The sequence below is a fragment of the Eschrichtius robustus genome, chromosome X (assembly GCF_028021215.1).
Source record: "Eschrichtius robustus isolate mEscRob2 chromosome X, mEscRob2.pri, whole genome shotgun sequence".
NCBI classification, from domain to species: Eukaryota; Metazoa; Chordata; class Mammalia; order Artiodactyla; family Eschrichtiidae; genus Eschrichtius; species Eschrichtius robustus.
In genome coordinates this window covers 92,459,046-92,477,198 of record NC_090845.1, presented here as the reverse complement: position 1 = coordinate 92,477,198, position 18,153 = coordinate 92,459,046, and the positions used below count along the sequence as shown (strand labels likewise).

The 18,153-nt window shown below is 40.2% G+C and overlaps 1 protein-coding gene across 2 annotated transcripts; it reads left to right on the top strand.

The window, feature by feature from the left end:
* Positions 1 to 1,512: 1,512 nt before the first annotated feature.
* On the top strand, positions 1,513 to 14,264 carry MORF4L2 (mortality factor 4 like 2). Of its 2 annotated transcripts, none has more exons than XM_068532577.1 (4): positions 1,513 to 1,593; positions 4,347 to 4,435; positions 11,063 to 11,166; positions 12,709 to 14,264. In XM_068532577.1, the coding sequence occupies exon 4, from the start codon at positions 12,733 to 12,735 to the stop codon at positions 13,597 to 13,599; it is 867 nt and encodes a 288-aa protein (XP_068388678.1). In that variant the 5' UTR covers positions 1,513 to 1,593; positions 4,347 to 4,435; positions 11,063 to 11,166; positions 12,709 to 12,732; the 3' UTR covers positions 13,600 to 14,264. The 2 variants fall into 2 exon arrangements, with proteins under 2 accessions (XP_068388678.1, XP_068388676.1); XM_068532575.1 differs by lacking the exon at positions 1,513 to 1,593 and adding an exon at positions 2,819 to 2,921.
* The last annotated feature ends 3,889 nt before the right edge of the window (positions 14,265 to 18,153 follow it).

The window sequence follows — 18,153 nt, the reverse complement described above, 5'->3', positions numbered from 1 at the left end:
GTGGGAAATATAAAAGCAAGAAAGGAAACACGAGCTTTCATGTGATATTTTATTATAGAATGGAGATGAGAGAAGGTATGAAATCATCAAAATACTTCCATTTATTTGGTTTGCTTCCCTGCCCTCTTCTTGATGCTCTAGTCAACGTTAGCCAAGGCAGGGAACAAGGTGTCTGTGATGCATTTTGAGGCCCAGAAAGACAAGCTACTGTGGCTGAACAACACAGTACTGTCAAAGGCTTGGGCTCGAAGGACAGGTAAAGTCCAATTCTGGTTCCCAAACTTTTGTATGCACTGAGAAAATATTAGGCACCTCTTCACAATAGTTTTTAATCTGTGAAATGGGACAGATAACACGCAGGGGGTCTCAATAAAACATACACAGCATTTATTATTTTGCTTTACATTCTGTAGTACCCTCTAGTGGAGTGTACAAAAATAAGCATAGTATTTCTGCCCTCCAAAGCAGTGCTTTTAACTTCAGTGTGCATTGGGATCACCAGAACAGTTTGTTATAACAGATAGCCAAACCCTACCTACTCCTAGAATTTCTGATTAATTAGGTTGGAGGTGAGAATCTAAATTTCTGACAACTTCCCAAAAGGTGATAACGATGCTATTGGTGTGTCTGGGAAACACTCTGAGAACTTCTGCTCTAAATCCTGCCCTTTCCGGGTGTGTGCTTGTGTGTGTTCATGAGCACACACGTGCATGCATGCACACATGTATAAGATCTGTAACTGAAAAAGGTATAACTTTTGTTGTTTGATGTTCATTTATTAGTATGCATCTAATAAGGATTTTGTGAAGAATAAAAGAATATCCATGTGAATGATATGACACAGCATCTAAAATATAGAGAGCATGAAAAAAACTGAGGATCACAGAACATTAATCCCAGGTTCTCAGAACTAGTAAGTGTGGAATGGGGTTTAAAATTAGGCCTCTGACTCCAAAAACATAATAGTTTAACGGTACCACTACAGAAAATAGGGTGAAAACACACATATCTAATCATAATTTCAAAAATAAAGAGATCAGTTTTCAATACCAGGGTCCAAGTCCATTAAAGAGAAACGTCTTTACTGACAAAACAGCCATCTATATTTTCCCTTTGGGGGGGGCGGCATTTGAAGAGAAGATCTTAACCCCACAGAAAGGGTTAGAATCTCATCAGCATTAGTGCCTGGGGTCATTTATCATTTCTGACCGCCCCCCACCCGCAAAAGGCAAGTAGGAAAGAAGAGAGAGATGGGGGGAGGATTTTTTTAAGGAGGAAAGAAGGAAAGAAATCAGGTAAAACATTTGAATCAAGGGCCATAGTCCCCTGCCTTGTGGGGCTAGTAACAGAAGTTAATTTGATTTTTCCCTAGCAATGAAAGATATATATGATCTCTATAGATTGGAGAGTTCAACAAATCAGAAAAGGGGGGGATCCCATAATTCCAGGGACCAAACAGCCAATCCTTTGCTGGAATTTGGCGGCATCTAGTGGCAAACTCAATAGGTATAAACCTCACCCAGAGAACTTTCTGGAAAATTAAGAGTGCGTACTTGCCTGAAGAGCACTCTGCCTGGAGATCAGGACAAAAAGGTAAGAGAGCCTCAGCCCCCACAGAAATTCGGAGTCCCTAGTGGAGGGGAAGTCTGTCGTATATATATATTCTCAGCAGAAAATTGTTTGTGCCAGGAGAATTGGAAGCAACTTGAGGAGGGGAGGGCGGAGGGAGCGGGGGTTGGGGGGGAAGGCTATTAGGGAACACCAATAAGCTGCTTCTTGGAATTGCTAATATGAGAATGGGAGGGTTTGGCTCTTCACCGCTGGAGGGCTACGGTTTAGAACAGGATTTTGACATGGAGAAAGACGTGGGAAGAAAGTGTATTTTTAGGCTCTAAAATTAAATCGATAGGGGACACCGAAATATTTCTAGCTAAGACCTTTTATCTCAATTACGGTCGCCTTGCCTTAATTACTTAATTTTCCTTTTCCTGAGAATAATTTTCAAACATACACAAAAGTAGAAAACTATCCGTAGAGCGCGCGCACCTACGCGCGCACCCACTCACATGCACCCGCTTCGGGACACACACCGGCCCCAACGCTAGGGGCGCACGCCTGCGCACACCAGCTACCTCCAGCGCCACGAGGCCTGGCGTTCACGCACACGCCAACCCCAAGGCCACGTGGGCTCGCCTGCGCGCAGACGCCGTGACACTGCGCGCCCGCAGCGCTCCCCCGCACCCCAACTCGCACACACATCAAAACCCCCACTCTACCTTATTTTTTTTTCCTCCAAGTGTTGTGCAACAGGTTCGGGGGCGTGGCCCCAGATTTGACCTAGCGCTTCCCCACTCGCGGGAACCTTAGCTCATTTCCGCCCATCCTGTTTCCGCAGGCCACGTAGACACTTCCTTTCCCAGTGGAAAAAAAAAAAACCCATAATGCCTCCCTGCAGGAAAAAAAAAAAAAAAACACCTCTGCTCTGGGGAACTCTGGGTCGTGAAAGTAGGCCACGTGAACACCCTGCCCTATAGACTTATGACCCAACTGCTGTCGCGCTTTTGGAGGGCGGGCTAAGAAGCTAAGAGGGCGAACATCATTGGCCAGAGCCCACACTAAAGGAGGAAGGTGATTGGTTTGCTTCAAGCCTTAACCGTGAAGAAGCAGGCTGCTAGCACCCGCCTTTACTGCGGCGAAGTGTCATTGTTGACGTGGTGGGCTTCGTCCAATCATTTGGTTATAGAACATTCTAAAACTTAGACAGGACGATTGTGATTGGCTGGAGGGCATAAACCCGCCTCCAGGGTGACGTGTCTGCCTATGGATATCAGTTGCCAGAGAAACCTGGCTTTACTATGGCGGTTGGAGGGTCGGCAGTCATCACACGTCGGCTGCTGGAAAGAGCTGGATTCTCGTTTCAGGTTTCGGGGTGGGGGTGGGGAGAAAGGGTTGACGATTTCCTCTTATCGTTGCGTATATAGGCAAGATTAACTAATGGCTTTACAATCGGGCAGAGCTAGATTCAAATTCCTACTCGCCAACGCCCAGCTTGGGCTGGCTGCTGTTCTTTCTGCGTCTCGGTTTCCATGTTTGTAAAGTGGTGATAATAATAGTATCTACCTCAGAGACGTGTGCCTCCGAGGCGTGTGCTGTATATTAGTGCGTGTAATATACGAAAGCGAGGTAATGTAGTGCGTATAATAACTTAATACGAAGCCTGGCTCCGGAACATATTAGCTATTATTGTGGAGAGAAAAACCCGGGTAATAGAATGAGAAAAAGCATAAAATTATGTAAAGTCGTTCATTACAGTGCTTTTCCTGCCCATCACCCCCTTCCCTAGAAGAAATTCGAGATATAAGAGAGACGTATCAATCTTTACCGATGAAATAATTTATTTGGGAATTACCTCAAAATAGCGGGGATTGGAATTTTCCATATTGAAAAGTTAAAAAAAAAAAAAGCGGCGTGGGGGTGGGGAGAGATGGAGAATGAGAGCGAGCTGGAGGTGAACCGCATGCGAGGAGTAGGCCTTGTTTGGATCCTGATTCGGACACACCAACTATAAAAAAAAAAATGTTTAACACGCATCGGGAAATTTCGAGGACGGATTCGATATTTGATGTTTTTTAAGGAATTAATGACGATGTTTTAGACGTTGTAATGGTATTGTGGTTATGTTTTCAAATTGTCTTTAGCTTGTAGAGATAATATACGAAAATATGGATTAAATAATAAAATGTCTCAGATTGGCTTCAAAATACGTTGATGTCTAGGATTTGCTTCAAAATAAGCTCAGCGGTAGGGGGAAGTGGGGAGGGGTATAGATGAAACAAAATTGGCCCTAAGTTAATCGTTTAAGCTGAGTGATGGCCATATGGGATTCCTTATATTATTCTGTCTACCTTGGTATATGTTTGAAATTTTCCATAATAAAATACAGAAAGTCAGCTCTTCAGTGAGCTTGAAAAAAACGGAGTGGGGGGGAGCAGTGGGTGGGGTTATAGATAAAACAAGATGGCCTTCAGTTGGTAATTGTTGAAGCTGGATTATACATTCGCATAGGTTTATAATATTATTCCCCCTACATTTTTATCCATTTGAAATTATCCTTAATAAAAAGTACTTTAAAAAAGCAAAAACAAATTACTTTATCAAAAATCAGGGTAAATGTACAATAAGGTAAATTTGAAAATGTAACCACAAGAAAGGAAAAGAACACTTGTACATTATTTATCAGCTTTGGTGTCCTTTGTGTGTGATAAAACGCATTGATGGAAAAGAAAACGTTCATCTCATATCTTTTTATTTTATGTCCTTTCCTGTCCCCTTGTTTGACCTTCTAGGCTACCATCAGAAAAGCTAAGTTTGCTGAATAGTGAGGATCAGAAGATCTGATCCTGATTGCAGAACATCCCTGATTACAGAATCTTGGGTAAGTGCCTCCCTTCTCCTGGCCTCAGTTTGCAAACAAGATAATTCCACATAACCTTCCTAACTGTCCAGGAATATTTTGAGGATTAATAAGCGCCTGTCTAGGAAAGCACTCTACATTCTAAGAAGGGAAGGATGGAGCTAAGTCCATTTGTGCTTCCAGTATAGAAAGTGCCTAAACAACAGAGGGCTGTATAATTTTACATTCCTTGATAAAAGATACTGTAATTGATCCCCTATAGTTAGCTCCATACATCCTTTTTTTTTTTTTTTTAACTTTGTGGCATCCCATATGCAGAATAATTTAGTGGTTAAGAGCAAATACTGACTTCCTGAATATAAATCCTGGCTCTGCCACTTATTGTGTGATCCTGGGCAAGATACTTATTCGCTTTGTCTCTAAATTTCCTCATATGTAAAATAAAGATAATAACAGTTCCTACTTCATCGGATTGTTGAGGGAATTACATGTAAAATTACAGGACATTGTTTGGCACATATAAGTGTTTGAGTTAATAATTATGACTCTTAGTCCTTCTGCTTCATCCTGTTTTACACACATGTGCACATGTGCACACACATGTTAATAAAAGCAGTAGATACCTTTTTGGAGTTGTAAATAATAATAATAATACTGTTGGTTTCTCTCCTGATTTTCCAGAAGCAGCAGTTACTACTAGAACTGAATTCTGAAATTATAACTTCTGACTTACCCTAACAATCTAGAAAGATATTGAGTATGTTGATCATGTTTATTTATAAGGGAATTTCCAGGAGCTATAATTTTAACTAGCAAATCATAACCATATTCAGTCTGCTAACAGCTTTTATATCATTCCTCTTTTGTCTCAGACTCAAAAAATATCTGTTAAACATAAAGGAAGTGTTCCAAGATCCAGAATTGATATAAATGTAACTGACATGGTGTATATGCATTTAAAGGTTTATTCCAACAAACTGTTGGAGATATTGTTCACACTCACTTGTGACACATTCATACACAAAAATGTCAGCATTTGGAGTCTGTATTCCTGAATGGCCCATCATTTGCATGAGGAGATGAAGGAAGGTTTTTCAGTCTCTTGACAGCTTTATTTTCCCATGGAGTCACGATATTTTCCTTTTTACTTTTTTTTCTTCTGAAAACTAGGTTGCAGAGAAGGGCACTGCCCTGGTGGGAAAGATGCAACAGATGGGTAGGCACAGAACCCCTTTACAGGAGGCCATTTGGAGAATGATTAAAGGTGAAAGGGAGGGAGGTGTACTGTTAGGCCAGTAGCAGCTCAGAGAAGACAAGGGTCAAGGTAGCCTGAAATGGAGAAAGCCTCAAGGAGGAAAAGGACCTTGACCAGGGCCTCTGAGGATGGGCAGAACCTAGAAGGGGGGAAGGAAACCAGTTCAAATGGAATGCCTACAAAGTATACGACATACAATGATAATTAACTGAAAAGTCTAGCTGTGTGTTAGAACCATGGATAAGAATACATCAGAAAATCATTATGAATTTTAAATATGTGTATTTTAATATAAATCTTTAGTCACATAATTGATCATGTGAATCAGTCTCCTTGTAATGTAAAAAGCTAAAATATGACAGTAGGCCCAGGTTTCCTTTTCTCATACCTCCAATTCTCTTACTCTCCCCAGAGTTAACCACTATTATCAGTTCTGTTTCCTTCGAGATCTCTAATTATGTACCTGTTTTAAAAACGTATATGGATACATATAAAATATTGTTTTGTGTTTTCTTTTACATAAATATGGTGTCACATTATAGGTATTGTTTTGCAACTTGCTATTTTTATTCAACAAATTGTCTTGATATCTTCACATCCATTCATAGAGTTCTGATTCCATTCACAGTGGCATTCCTTTAACTAGCATTATAGTCCATGTAATGGATAAACCACATTTTGTTTTGCCAAATCACTATTGATAGTCCTCTAGGTTGACTCCAGTGTTTTGCTGTTTCAAATTATACTGCATCAAACATCCTTGGAACCCATTTACAAGTGTTATTCCAGGGCAATATTTATATCTTTAAACTATGATGATTAAACCAGTGTTGATACTGGTGTGAGAACAGACATCACTGTGACAGAACAGATGACCTAGTAACAGTGATACCTTTAAAAATTGAATAATCAAAAATCATTGGGAAGAGAGTACCTTAAAAGACCCATAGACCTCTAGGAATTTAGAATGTTATAAATCAGCAATTCAAATCAGTGGGGAAAGGATAGGCTCTAATAATTAATACTAGGAAAAATTAGCTGTATATTTGGAAGAAACTATAAAAATACTGAGAAATAATATAGGAAGTCATTTAGAATATTGATTTGGGAGCATTTTCCCCCGGCATGACATGCCAAAGTTCACAAAGGAAAAGGTTGACACATTCGTGTTTCTTATACACACAGAGAGACCCACTTAGAAGAAAAATGACAGTTTGGAAAAAATATTTCCAACATACCAAAAAACCTTAGTATTTAATTATTAGAAGTCAATAAAAGAGGCAAAACAACCTAGTAGAAACGAGGACAAAATATTTACATAAGAAAAAGATACATACGAATGTCTGAAGATATGCTCAGTATCACACAAATGCAAATAAAAACGTCTTACTACATACTAGATTGGACCCCCCAATTTTTTTTCCAAAAAGATGTTTATCCAGTGTTGCTGAAGGTGTGGGTGAATGAACTTTAACGTATTTGCTGGGAGTACAAATTAAAACAGCTCTTTACAAATTAATTTGCCTGTATGTCATCAAAGTTGTAAATAAGCAAATCCTTTGCGCAGTTCCACTGCTGAGAATGTCCTGAATACTTACCTAACATGCTAATATGTCTGTACACTGATGTCTGTTACAGCATTTCTATAATAATGAAGTATTGGAAACAACCTAAATGTTCATTTATATGGGGCTGGTTAAATTATATTATGTGGAGATTATAGAATGATGCGGATATTAAAAAGAATGAGCTAGGTATGTGTGGATATAGATGGCCGTGATAAAGTGAGAAAAGGTGGGGAGCAATATGTATCACATTTGTCAAGACAAATCAAGTAAATGCATGATACATATTCACAATATGAACAGACACATTTAGTTTTAAAGGTAGGTTTTTGTGTGAATGTGTACATAAAAAGATTTGAAAGCATACACACTCATTCTGGGATTGAGGTGGGGAGGGGAGAATGCCCACATCTTTATATATTCTGGTATTTATAATTACGTAAAGGAACTATTACTCAAATGCTACCACAAAATTAATTACTCAGGCGGGAGGAATATATATTTTCAGTTCACAATTTAAATAATTTCTGGGTGGATTAAGGAATTAAAATATAAACAAATCCATTAAAATGTCATCTTAATCTTTAAGCTTAATGGAAGGAAAAACCACATATTTCATCATACAAATCTTAATCTTATCAGACACTAAACTAGGGGAAATATTTGCCCAATATGATAATTGATAAACAACTGTAAATGTTAAACTCATTAAGAACCAACTCAAAATGAATGGGCAGAGGACAAGTAGAATATAACTGGCCAGGAAACACATTTTTTAAATGTCAAAACCACTAATAAAAAATACAAGCTGAGTAGATAACACCCGTTTTCCTTATCAGATTTACAGTGCTGGATAGACGGTGCCGACCAGAGTTGTGAGGTTGAAAATTGGTACAACTTGTGGGGAAAGTAATTTGGCAACAAACGTATTACCTCTCAACCTACTAAATCTGCATCTGGGAATCTTAAAGGAATAATGAGGGCAAAAGATATTTTACTTACAGGATAGATTGAGGGGGAGGGTCACTTTCCAGAAAGGGGGTGGTTAAGTAAATTACAGTATGCCCATTTGGTGGATCTCCTACAGCTCTCAAGATGTATGCAGATTATAACCTTACTAACATAGGGAAATGATCTGTTGTAATAGCAAGTTTTTTTTAAGTGAAAATCTGATTTAATACCAGGATGAGGTTACCTCCAAGTATTTACACAGAAATTGAAGATAGAAAACTAAGGCAAACATACGGATGTGTTTTCTCAATATCTGGCATACCCTAGAGCTGACCTGTAGGGAACAAGTGGAAAAATATTTGATGACTGTCGTCCCTAATTTGTGCTTCCATTTTCCCCATGTGTTGAATCACCTCCTCACTGATTCACTAATGTATACCATACCCACCAGGGACCTAAGTGCTACTGCAAAAAGCACAAGATACATACTACACAAGGCCTATGGCAAATGGAGGTTAATGATGTAGTTCCATAAGCAAAACTAACACATGAAATATTTAAATACTAAGCTGTGGAGTACTAACGGCTTCATATGACACTGGCGATGGGAGTGAAAGGTGGGCTAGAGTAGTTAGGAAATTTAAAGAGGAAATGGGACTTTCGTGATATTTAGATGAGGGAGATGAAGGGAAGAAGCATGATTGGAGTTAAGAGTGGGTATACAAAGCCAGTAAACGATGTTAATAAAGTCAAACTGGCAGATTTGAAGTTTAAAACAGCTCAAAGCAATATATAGTGCTAACGTTTTTAATGAGGAATATGCACAGCACGTCTGCCACCAAGCCGTGGAGTAATGTAAGCTTCTAGGAAGGGAGGTACAAAGTACAGTGACCCTAATGAAACTCCATAAATTTGTATTACAGGTAGGAGCCAGACATCAAAAGGATGGGTCTTCCCTCTGATGTTTGGCTTCCTACTCCAGGTAGTAATAGTTGCTTGATCTGTAGGATACTCAGATGAAAATAAAGGTACTGAGACAATTCTTAGAAAGTCTGCTTCCCTGGCTTTATTCAGTCTGGGCAAAAATCTTGACTCGTGTGGGTATTTTTCTGTACCATGTCAGGTATTTCATTCAACTTGGGACTTTATATGAAAAATAGAATTTGTAGAGAATGATGGAACTCACCCACTTAATGAGAGCCAGGTAGAATTCCTTGTTGTAATTTTCTTGTGCATAAATACATGTAATCAATGCCAAGGATATACAGTAGGTTCAGGGATCATTCTCAAGTTCCTCACTAAGGAATTGCTGATGACCAGTGTGACTTCCAAAAGAGTTCCTATGCAGCCTGGCTCTACTTCTGTGTGTTTTACAGTCTGGTTGGCACTGGGTCATTCTGCTTTCTTTAGTTTGTATTTTAACTATACCCTTGTTTTGTGGAAGGTCTGCCCATTATTAGCCCCCAGGTAGGCTTTCTGGATTTCACCTATATAACTTAACTAAATTCTCTGATATCCACACATACTGTGTCCCCTCTGTCCCAGTCACAATAATTTTTTTTTAGAAACACTTTGTAAGCTTGGTAGCTTACAATATAATGCCATGAAACACTGGCCACTCTCTGATCCTTCACAGGATGTGTCTATATATCCCTCTCAGCCAGAAAGTTTCTGATTCCCACAGGGTCAGTGTCTGTATTCACAGATCTTGATGCTCTCTGAGGAGCACCTTTGCTCTGATTTCTGCTGAGAGCTTTGTGTTCTGTCAGAGGATATCATTTGCTTAGTGATAGAAGCCAGGCCTCTCTCGCCAATAACTGGCTTCCCTGATTCACAGCTCTAGTTTTCTGGCATTTCTCACCTCATTTCCTCTTCACGGATTCCCTGACACCTGCCCACATAATCTTAGGGGCTAGCGATTGGCAAAAGGGCTTTTTTTCTGTGGGTTAAAATTGTAGTTACCAGAGAAACCTGGTTTAAGGCTTGCCCACCATCATATCTCGTTCTTTCACCGAGGTTACCCTGGCTTTAATGGTGTGGTGTTTATTCATCTAGTTACTTTCCTGTGTATTTTTTTTTTAATATTTATTTATTTATTTGGCTGCGCTGGGTCTTAGTTGTGGCGTGCGGGATCTAGTTCACTGACCAGGGATCGAACCCGGGCCCCCTGCATTGGAAGCGCGGAGTCTTAACCACTGGACCACCAGGGAATTCCCAACTTTCCTATGTATTTTTATACACATCAGTTTAAAACATAGAAATTGGACCTCACTGTTCATAAAAACTGTCTAAAATATTGTTATTTCTCCACTTGTGCTATCTCTGGGATCCTCTTGTACACATTATTATGCAACTTGCCTATTTACCTAATAGTGTATAATTGAACATCTTTCCATGTCAGTACATGAATCTCTGCTTAATTCATTTGAATGTTCTTCCATGGTGTGCATACATAATAATTTCTATTACCATTTCCCTGTTGAAGAATATTTGTTTCCAGTTCTTCAGTATTACAAACACCACTGCAGTGAACACCCTTGTATCCATGTTCACATATGCAGGTATTCCTGCAAGGTACTGTGCTAGCTGTTCAGCCACATCGTATTTATGAAATTCTTAACAAGAACCTGTGAAGGCTGGGGGTAATTTGCTACATTCCATAGATGAAAAAACAGGCTAAGAGAGCTTACATATCTTGCCCAGAGCCTCACAACCCATAAATGGCAGAGCCTTATTGAAGTAGAAGTATGTCTAACAGCAGAACTCATGTATTTTCTTTGATATCACAATTGTAAACCACATGTTTTTAAATTAGATTTTTTTCCCAGTATTTCAGAAAAGTTTATCTTCATTGCTGATGTCTGCTTTCCTTTCTAGGTTGTGTCTCCCACCTCATCTCTCCAGACATCCCAGAAGATCTGTAAGATTCCATCTGGGAAAACACTAGGAGTTTTTGGAAGGGAAAGAAGGAAGAGGATTACGTAAGTCAAAGGACTTGTTTAATCTGTCATACCATAAGAATCACAGAACACTGTTTTTTCATCTTTATCTCACTAACCCTCTCTGCTGCATTTTACAGTGTAGATTATCTCTTTTCCTTCTTGAAACTCTCAACTACTTTGGCTTCCAAAATAACATTCTTCTAATTCTCATACGGTTGCTCTGACCTTTTTGTTTTATTTGTTCTCTCTCTCTCTCTCTCTCTCCCTCTCCTCACCCCTTAAATACCATTCTTTCTTAGGTTTTTCCAGAACTCTGTACTTGGTTCAGTTTTTCTTCTACTACCAGCTATATGAGGATTACTCTCAAATCTCCGTTTCTGGTTTTGACCTCTCACATAAGCTTTAAAGTCATTTGTTTAACTCCATACCTCACACTTACTACATCTAGTACTGAACTTCTTTCCTCTCTAATCCATTTCCTTCTCCTCTAGATGCAGTCTTATTTGGTGATAATACTATGACCTAATCACCCATTCTCAAAACCCTGGCAGTCATCACTGACTTTATCCCTCACCAATTTATTATCTCCTCCAACAAGCTATTGCTGAAAGTGGTGTTCGGTAGCATTTCTTGTTTGCTCCGAAAATATTCTGTGCCTATAACTATCACTTTACTAACCTTGTTGTTTTATAATTGTCACTTTAGATATTCGAATCCCTAGCGCCTAGCATAGTACATGTCCAGAAGCAGATAAGCAGTAATGTATGATGACTAACTGAATGGATGAGGTTAGGGTGGGGTTCCTGGGGTTAGGGTGGGTGCAGGGGTCATTCTGTATCCTTGTCTGCCTTGTACCCACCATCTCCCCAACTTGTGTGACTCCCTTCTCGTCTACCTGCCTCTGTAAATACTCCGCTTCCCCCCAATCAAACTTGGTGTGTGTTCTCCCAAAAAAAAAAAAATAAGATCGGGCGCTCCTATTATTATATTGCTGATTCCAAACTAACCATTAAAAATTAGTGCTTTTATTAATTCATTAATTACTCAGGCTTAAAACTGTGGAGGCACCTTTGACTCCTCCCTCTCCTTCATTTACCAAGTTCTATATTCAGTTTCTCTTGACTCTGTCATCAGCTTAGTTCAGGCCTACTGGACTTACAGAAAAACCTTTGCTGTTACTCATTTTGCCTCCAGCCACCTAAGTTAATCTTTCTTGTTTCTTTCATCTTGTCATTTTCCTGTTCAGAAGTCTTGAATTTCAGTTCCACTGCCTTTTGTAGTTTAATTCATTCTTTCGCTAAAATTATATTCCTGTCTTTTGAGTGGCATTGAAAAGCTAATTTATGGGCAGGTCTGATGAGTGATTGGGTGGGCTGAGAGTAGTGGGTGGGTGGTAGTGAGGATCAAAGAGAGAGAAGAGGTAGTAAGTCACTTACAATTAATTGGTTGGCCCTGAAATAGGATTTGAAATCCAAATTCCAAGAGAGTAGCGTGTGTTGTGCTTTGATAGGTTTTTAGGAAGCACGGTGTGTTAAAGTTCGCCATAGAAAACAACCAAGTAAAATACTTTATATATTACAGTGGTTGGAATAAAAACAGGGTTGAATGAGTTCCAGAAAGCAGGGTTCTCAAACTCGTGGACAACAATCTGCAGACGAAGACAACTTCAAAAAACCAACTAGAAGCAACATGCAGAGAAGTAAGATGAGAGGGGCCTCCTCGGGAAAGAAGACAGCTGGTCCCCAGCAGAAGAATCTGGAAGCAGCACTCCCAGGCAGATGGGGGGGTCGCTCTGCAGAGAACCCCCCTTCAGGGTCTGTGAGGAAGACAAGAAAGAACAAACAGAAGACCCCTGGCAACGGAGATGGTGGCAGCACCAGCGAAGCACCTCAGCCACCTCGGAAGAAAAGGGCCCGGGCAGACCCCACCGTTGAAAGTGAGGAGGCATTTAAGAATAGAATGGAAGTTAAAGTGAAGATTCCAGAAGAATTAAAACCATGGCTTGTTGAGGACTGGGACTTAGTTACCAGGCAGAAGCAGCTGTTTCAACTCCCTGCTAAGAAAAATGTAGATGCCATTCTGGAAGAGTATGCTAATTGCAAGAAATCGCAGGGAAATGTTGATAATAAGGAGTATGCAGTTAATGAAGTTGTGGCAGGAATAAAAGAGTATTTCAATGTGATGTTGGGCACTCAGCTGCTCTACAAATTTGAGAGGCCCCAGTATGCCGAAATCCTCTTGGCTCACCCTGATGCGCCGATGTCCCAGGTTTATGGGGCACCACACCTACTGAGATTATTTGTAAGAATTGGAGCGATGTTGGCATACACGCCCCTTGATGAGAAGAGCCTTGCGTTACTGTTGGGCTATTTGCATGATTTCCTAAAATATCTGGCAAAGAATGCTGCGTCTCTCTTTACTGCCAGTGATTATAAAGTGGCTTCTGCTGAGTACCACCGCAAAGCCCTGTGAGGGTCTACTGACCACTCACTGTTAATGTCTGGTATCTGTAAACACTCTTTTTGTTCTTAGTCTTCTTCTTGTATAATTGATGTTCTTTAAAATTGTTAATGTATAACAGGGCTTATGTTTCAGTTTGTTTTCTGTTTTGTTCTAAACAGAAAATAAAAGGAGTGCAAGCTCCTTTTCTCATTTCAAAGTTGCTACCAGTGTACGCAGTAATTAGACAAAGAAGAAACATTCAGTAGAACATTTTATTGCCTAGTTGACAACATTGCTTGAATGCTGGTGGTTCTATCCCTTTGACACTACACAGTTTTCTAATATGTGTTAATGCTACGTGAAAAAAAATGCCCTGATTCCTAGTGCCAAAGGTTCAACTTAATGTATATACCCGAAAACCCATGCATTTGTGCTCTTTTTTTTATGGTGCTTGAAGTAAAACAGCCCATCCTCTGCAAGTCCATCTATGTTGTTCCTTAGGCATTCTATCTTTGCTCAAATTGTTGAAGGATGGTGGTTTGTTTCATGGTTTTTGTATTTGAGTCTAATGCACGTTCTAACATGATAGAGGCAATGCATTATTGTGTAGCCACGGTTTTCTGGAGAAGTTGATATTTTAGGAATTGTATTTCAGATCTTAAATAAAATTTGTTTCTAAATTTCAAAGCAAGAAATTTGCAGTGTGCCTTTAATGTTACTGAGGCTGAGAAGTCAGCAGGCTCAGGAAAGATCTAGGTGGTATTAAAGGAGAGAGTTCTGACCCCTAGTGAAAGAATTCCTTTTATTGGGTGGGGCAGCCAGGTGTGTACCCTGCCCGGCCAGTCTCCCTCCTCTCCCCTCTGTGAGGCTTCTCAGGGTGGGATTGCTTTCTAGTGCTGCCTGTAAGAGCCACTTTTGTTCCCGATGCTCCTTGCCTCTGTGAGTTGGGCTGGTATAATAGGATATTTAATGGGTACTATAACAGCCCCTTATACTTATGCAGACCTTTGCTCTTTCCCACCAGGGGAAGCATGGGCAGCCACCTTCAGTACTGTATCAGAAATACTTGTAGATTTGGGGCCAAGGATGGCAGCTTTCCCAGCTCTAGCATTGATGCCATGTTCCCTATGCTTTTATAATCCCTTGGACATAAGATTGAGAATCCTAGAGTAGGGTATCTGTGGAGAAGAGGGATGGTGTTGGACGCCTATGATTATAAATCCATCTTACATGAAAATTCCCTAGTCAAACCAAGTTTTGCTTCATGACAGTGTTTTTTTACTTCTTTAGTGAAAAAAATATTCCATGGTTACTGCAGAAATTTTGGAAAATACACTAAGAACAAATATGAGAATAAGAATCACATATAATGCTACTGGATCCGTCAGGGTCCCAGCAGGAAATAAATGAGACCCAAAATGGATGATTTGAGAAGTTCAATAGAGAATTTTTTCCCAAGTTGTCAGCAGAGGAGTCACCCACAGACTGGGTGACTTAAACAACAAAAATTTATATTCTCATAGTTTTGGAGGCCAGAAGTCTTAAGATCAGGGTGTTGGCAGGGTCGGTTTCTTCTGAGGCCTCTCTCCTTGACTTGTAGATGGCTGCCTTCTCCCTGTGACTTCACATGGTCTTTTCCTCTGTACCTATCTGTGTCCTGCTAATCTCTTCTTATAAGACCAGTCATATTGGATTAGGGCCCACCCTAATGATCTCATTTTAACTTAGTTACCTCTATAAAGACTCTATCTCCAGATACAGTCACATTCTGAGGTACTGGGGGGAAGGGGGTAGGACTTTAACATGAATTTGGAGGTGACTCAATTCAGCCTGTAACAGGGTGTTACTACATCTAGACAAAGAAGAGTAGGAGAGGAGAGAACAGGGTGAGGGGAGGGAGCGGGAGGAGGGAGTGTAGGAGACTGTGGAGTAGGGGTGAGAGGAAGGAGCAGGGTGAGGGGAGAAAATAGGAGTAGTGGCAGGGGGGAGGGAAGGGGGAAATTACTGGAATGGTAGACAGCTGTGTGGAAAGGGCCACCTGACAGCAGCTGGAATCTTTAGGATGCAGTTAGCTCACAGAAACCTCAAAGTAGGCAGAATCCAGGAAGAGGGGCTGGGGTGGTGTACCTGACCTCACTCTTCCCTGCTTTTTATCTCCTGCTGGGTATTTCCCTTTGGCCATATTGGAAACCAAAGGGCAAAGAAGACCTTTGATATATCTATATTGGTAAGCTTGGGGGACACAGCAGGGAGGAAAAGTAGATTGGTGGGGGTAGAGCAAATGAGATTTCTAGCACACACATACCTGAAATAACCATTATTCACACTTTGCCATATATTCTTAGAATTATTATGTCCTCTTTGGGACCTAGGGCGTTGGCCAACTAGCGGGATTCTTAACAAGGCCATTTATCCATTGAACTGGAGGCCTAGTAAACAAACGGATGTTAGCTCACATGCTTGAACATGTTAGAAATATCACATTTTAAAACATCACATTTCTAAAAATCACATTGCCTCTAAATGAACATAAATATGACCCTGAGATCCAACCGTAGCATGTTGGTGGGATAGCCACTTCAGTTATTATTGAGGATCCCCCATCTTTATTACTTGTACAAACATTCTATGGTCGCATCAAAGCCTGAGGATGTCCCCACTGACATCAGATGTCTGTCCACACTGGTTAGGAATGAGGTGCTCCTTTACTGAATTGGCCCGGTATCTTCAGATCCCTTGTCCCTGCTGCTTCCATCAACCCTCTGGGTAGGGGGATCTTTAGTAAGACTAGGTGCCCAGCTTCTCTGAACCCACCACAGAGTCTTCCTTGGGGCCTAATATGGAAAAACATGTCTCTGCTACTGGAAGGACCCATAAACCCTGACCTCTTTTCTCTTGCTGCCTTCAAATGCCCTCCATTCCCATCTAGGGAAACCGTGTTTGATTTTGTCAAGGCATATAGTCCTTTTCAAAATATAAAAGCCACTGGCTTCAAGCAGCTTTCACCTCCAGCTCTGCTATAAACCTCCCTCTCATGGATCTCTGCGGAAAATGGGAGGAGAGAAAAAATATAAGAACACAATATACATGTTAATATCTCAATGACTAATAATTCAGTATTTTCCAGTTAGGTTCACAGGTAGTTTCTTTCTATTTTAGCTGATTTCTTCTTGTGTCATTTTTTAAAAGCAACACCTTAGGAATATTCAGGAGAGGCCTAAAGTGCTTTGTTAGGACCTAAACCAGGCCATCCTATTGATTAAAAAAAAGAAGGCAATTATAATAAGTATATCCAAATTATTACCCAAATCTCTGTTGATTTAGCAAGTTTCTATATTCTTAAACTACACAGGTGATGTAGTTTCATCTAGCCATCTAAATGACTAAAGGCTTCCCTTCTGAAACTGAAGGGTGGTTTTGAGAATATATTTACCGCATCAGATTCAGCACCTAGCTAACATGGTGGTTCCATTATAAATGCTATTATAATTGTTATTTATTATTTTCAGCAACATCATTAACAAGAAAAATAAGTCATTTTCCATTCAGGAGAATGTATGTGGATTTCACAACGGAAGCAGGTTGTGAAATAACTCTCATGACACCCATAAAACACCTAGAAAGTAAAGGTAGCCATTAAATATAAGCCTTATCTTGCCTAAGAAAATTTTCTGGTACAGAATAAACGTTCAAAAATGATAATCCTCTCTCCTCTTTCACTTCCCAAAAGAAAAGGGTGAATAATATATTTCTAAGATCCGTGGTTCTCAACCTGAGGTCCCCAGACTCTTAAGGGTTTTTAAAGATACCATTAAGAATTGAAGAGCTCTCTTCTCTTCGGGTCTTCCCTCTTCTTTCTTTTTTTCCTAATTCATTATGAAGTAACACCTAGCTGAGCTTTTTCTAGAATCAAGGGAGATAATATATTTTAAAATACATCATGAATTGTGAATTATAATAATAATAATGGTTAACAGTTTGCTTGCTTATAGAAATGCCAGTTATCAGAAGCTGTATATATATATATTTTGAAAGACCTTTCAAAATGTAGAAGTCTAAATAAGGAGGAGCATAGAAGTTGGAGATAGTTTAGATTTTGTTTAAAAATATAAAGTTAGAATTCCCTGGCAGTCCAGTAGTTGGGACTCTGCACTTTCGCTGCCAAGGGCCTGGGTTCCATCCCTGGTCAGGGAAAAAAGATCCTGCAAGTCGTGCAGCACAGCCAAAATAAATAAATAAAAATTTAAAAAGTTAGATAATCAATTTAGAAAAATCTTAGGACAAGCACTAAAAGATTAAAAATAGAGGGGGCTTCCCTGGTGATGCAGTGGTTAAGACTCTGCCTGCCAATGCAGGGGACACGGGTTTGAGCCCTGGTCCAGGGAAGATCCCACATGCCGCGGAGCAACTAAGCCCGTGCGCCACAACTACAGATCCTGTGAGCCACAACTACTGAGCCCGCGTGCCACAACTACTGAAGCCCGTGCACCTAGAGCCCGTGCTCTGCCACAGGAGAAGCCACCGCAATGAGAAGCTCACGCACTGCAAGGAAGAGTAGCCCCAGCTCGCTGCAGCTAGAGAAAG

What these genes read in the sequence shown, in the direction of transcription:
- MORF4L2 (XM_068532577.1), top strand. Translation starts at nt 12,733, where the DNA reads ATGAGTTCCAGAAAGCAGGGTTCTCAAACTCGTGGACAACAATCTGCA.